This window comes from Zerene cesonia, chromosome 10 (assembly GCF_012273895.1).
Source record: "Zerene cesonia ecotype Mississippi chromosome 10, Zerene_cesonia_1.1, whole genome shotgun sequence".
In the NCBI taxonomy this organism is placed as follows: Eukaryota; Metazoa; Arthropoda; class Insecta; order Lepidoptera; family Pieridae; genus Zerene; species Zerene cesonia.
In genome coordinates, this window is record NC_052111.1 from 8,898,055 (window position 1) to 8,900,503 (window position 2,449).

Genomic DNA, 2,449 nt, shown 5'->3' on the forward strand with positions numbered 1-2,449 from the left:
AATCCTCTGATTATCTGTACAAAACGTGACATTGGCAGAATCCGTCCTTAGTGGAATCGGGAGTTGCCATTTAATAAATTTCTTCTCTTCTTCAATTTTATTTTATTCATAATAATTATAGCATGCAAAATAATTTTACTGGCTGTGTCCCCTAATTTCACCCTCGTCCTACATGATTACATCATTCAAGATATCATTATTATATAACATGTATAATGCCTGTAACCACATTTAATTCCTAAGATTAGCGCCTTCAATTAGTATGGGTTAAATATTTACAAGTGATTTTCTTTAATATTAATTATCTCAAATACTGTGCTAATTGCGTCAAAAGATAATGTGCCTCTATCTCTTATACTTTTAGGTTTAGGTGTAGCATTAGAAAGACTGGAGCAAATGACGACCGGAAGATGATAAAAATCGAAAACGTTTTGTCGAATCTTTCTTATAATTTATGACTTTTATTAATATGAGTCCCTACTCAGAAATTGATGATCAAATCGTATTCAAGTGCATTGTTTATAATTTATAATGGTGTTTTGTTTTCAAAGCTGGCCACCGTCAGTTGTTTATTTGAAATAAGTAAAGTTTATGTTTGTAATATGAGTGCATATTGTATACATTTGAATCATTTTATTATATTTATATTATATTATGTCACAACAGCTTGTTTTGACACATTTTACGTAAGTTTAGTAAAACTAATCTCCGTAATTTATTGAATATATGCCGCGAAACTACAAAATAGAGAAATACTCAATTTATTACAAGATATGCCAGATGATTAATAAAGATTTGAATCAGAAAAAGAAAATATTGATACGATGACATTAGTAAGTTTCCAGCTATCAGTTCGAGCTCCAACACCGGATAAAGCGATCGGAAAATCATATGCAACTCTAAGTCAAATTGGAAATGTATATAATTATCTTCGTGGAAGAGGTGGAAGGACAGTAAGCAGCATTCTTTGATAGCAACTGGTGGAACCTCTTGGACCTATCAATCTATCAGTCGAAAGTGGTCGTCGGCCTCAATACAATATTATAACTGCATAAGCAGGGCAGGGCAATTATAACTGAGCAACCTACATCGTAAAAAAAAATTGAAGAATACATAATTGATTTGTGGAAGCTATTTATTGACGAATCTATGTTCAGCCATCAGTTCTTATGTTTTACAAAAAAAAAAAAATTCACCATAACCATAAAAGGGGAGAAATTATATTTAAACAAGTCAACGTAGTGGGTAAACTGATACCAATACAGCACAAGGTAGATTTTACGTCTCTCTATTGTTAACAGTAGAGAACACATTTTTAACAAATTTATAGTTTACATATATTTTGTTTTATAATATTTCAAATCATTCATACCAATGTGGGCAAGTGAATACGAAATAAAACATGATTAAAATCTGGAAAAAGTATTTATTATCTATTGTCTATTCTTCCTCTCCTGTCTGAACTCTCTAATCCATTTATCGATGTTTTGTTTATGGATGTTCCTGGCCGCTATAACCGATTGCGGATCATGAGGTGTGCTCGGCATGAGGTCTAAATGATGTGCTGCGTCTATGATCACGACTGCTGTCACTGATTTGCTGATACTGTTCAAAATTCCACCTATAACAGATACAATTTGTTAATTGACCACAGCTGCAATTCTATTAAGAATCAATAATCTAAAGAGAGTGACTACAATAATTATAATCCACCAAGTTTTATGGATATAATTAATATGTGGATAAGATTTTTCTAATTCCTTTTTTTAACTGGCACAGAAAATATTTATATGCGTTTTTGGCCTCACCTCCCGCCCATGGGTCAAGTAAACCGTTACTGAAAACAATATTAGAGGCTGCATGTAGTCTATCTCCTCCATATTCGACTCCAGCGCCATCAGGACGCGGGTACACGTTGTATTTTCTATGGCATTCCTCGGAGTACTTCGTAAAGTTCCAGGGCGATGCTTCGAACATATCATCCTTGCCAGTTGTACACATTGGCATCACCATTTCTGTGCAGGCCTGTGGGATTTTGTTCAAAAAAACGTTAAATCTTGGACATAAAAAATCTGATGGGTTTGAGATATTAGGTACAATTTTAAACATGTAAAAAAAGGCTGAAGAGTTCGTTTGAATAAATGCTCATATATTAAGAACTGCTTCCTAAATAATATATAGGCCGTTAACACAACGCTACGACCAATAGCTAGCAAGGAAAAATGTTGCAAAACGGGAAAAAAGTTCCATTGTAAGTTTATTGGTTTATTTTTTATATATAATAATGATATTATTACAATATCTGTAACATTTTAAATATACCTAATTTGATGACACTCTCTTTTTTCTTAACTGAATGAGGGTTAAATAGATTTATAAATACCTAGTCTTGCCATAAATATTGTAATAAAGAAAAAAGAAAATTGTTAACTGCAAATAACATTTATTA

At 32.3% G+C, this 2,449-nt stretch overlaps 1 protein-coding gene across 1 annotated transcript; it reads right to left on the minus strand.

Annotated features, from left to right (window-relative positions):
* Nucleotides 1-1,406: 1,406 nt before the first annotated feature.
* LOC119829573 (lysosomal Pro-X carboxypeptidase-like) lies at nucleotides 1,407-2,032 on the minus strand. The gene is made up of 2 exons (XM_038352145.1): nucleotides 1,809-2,032; nucleotides 1,407-1,621 (listed from the first exon to the last, which is right to left on the minus strand). The coding sequence occupies exons 1-2, from the start codon at nucleotides 2,011-2,013 to the stop codon at nucleotides 1,434-1,436; spliced, it is 393 nt and encodes a 130-aa protein (XP_038208073.1). The 5' UTR covers nucleotides 2,014-2,032; the 3' UTR covers nucleotides 1,407-1,433.
* Nucleotides 2,033-2,449: the final 417 nt, after the last annotated feature.

Bases quoted from the DNA above. Each gene is read 5' to 3' on its own strand.
- LOC119829573 (XM_038352145.1), bottom strand. From the start codon at position 2,013: ATGGTGATGCCAATGTGTACAACTGGCAAGGATGATATGTTCGAAGCA. The intron at 1,622-1,808 runs GTGAGGCCAAAA...TATCTGTTATAG, and splicing joins ACTTGACCCATGGGCGGGAG to GTGGAATTTTGAACAGTATC.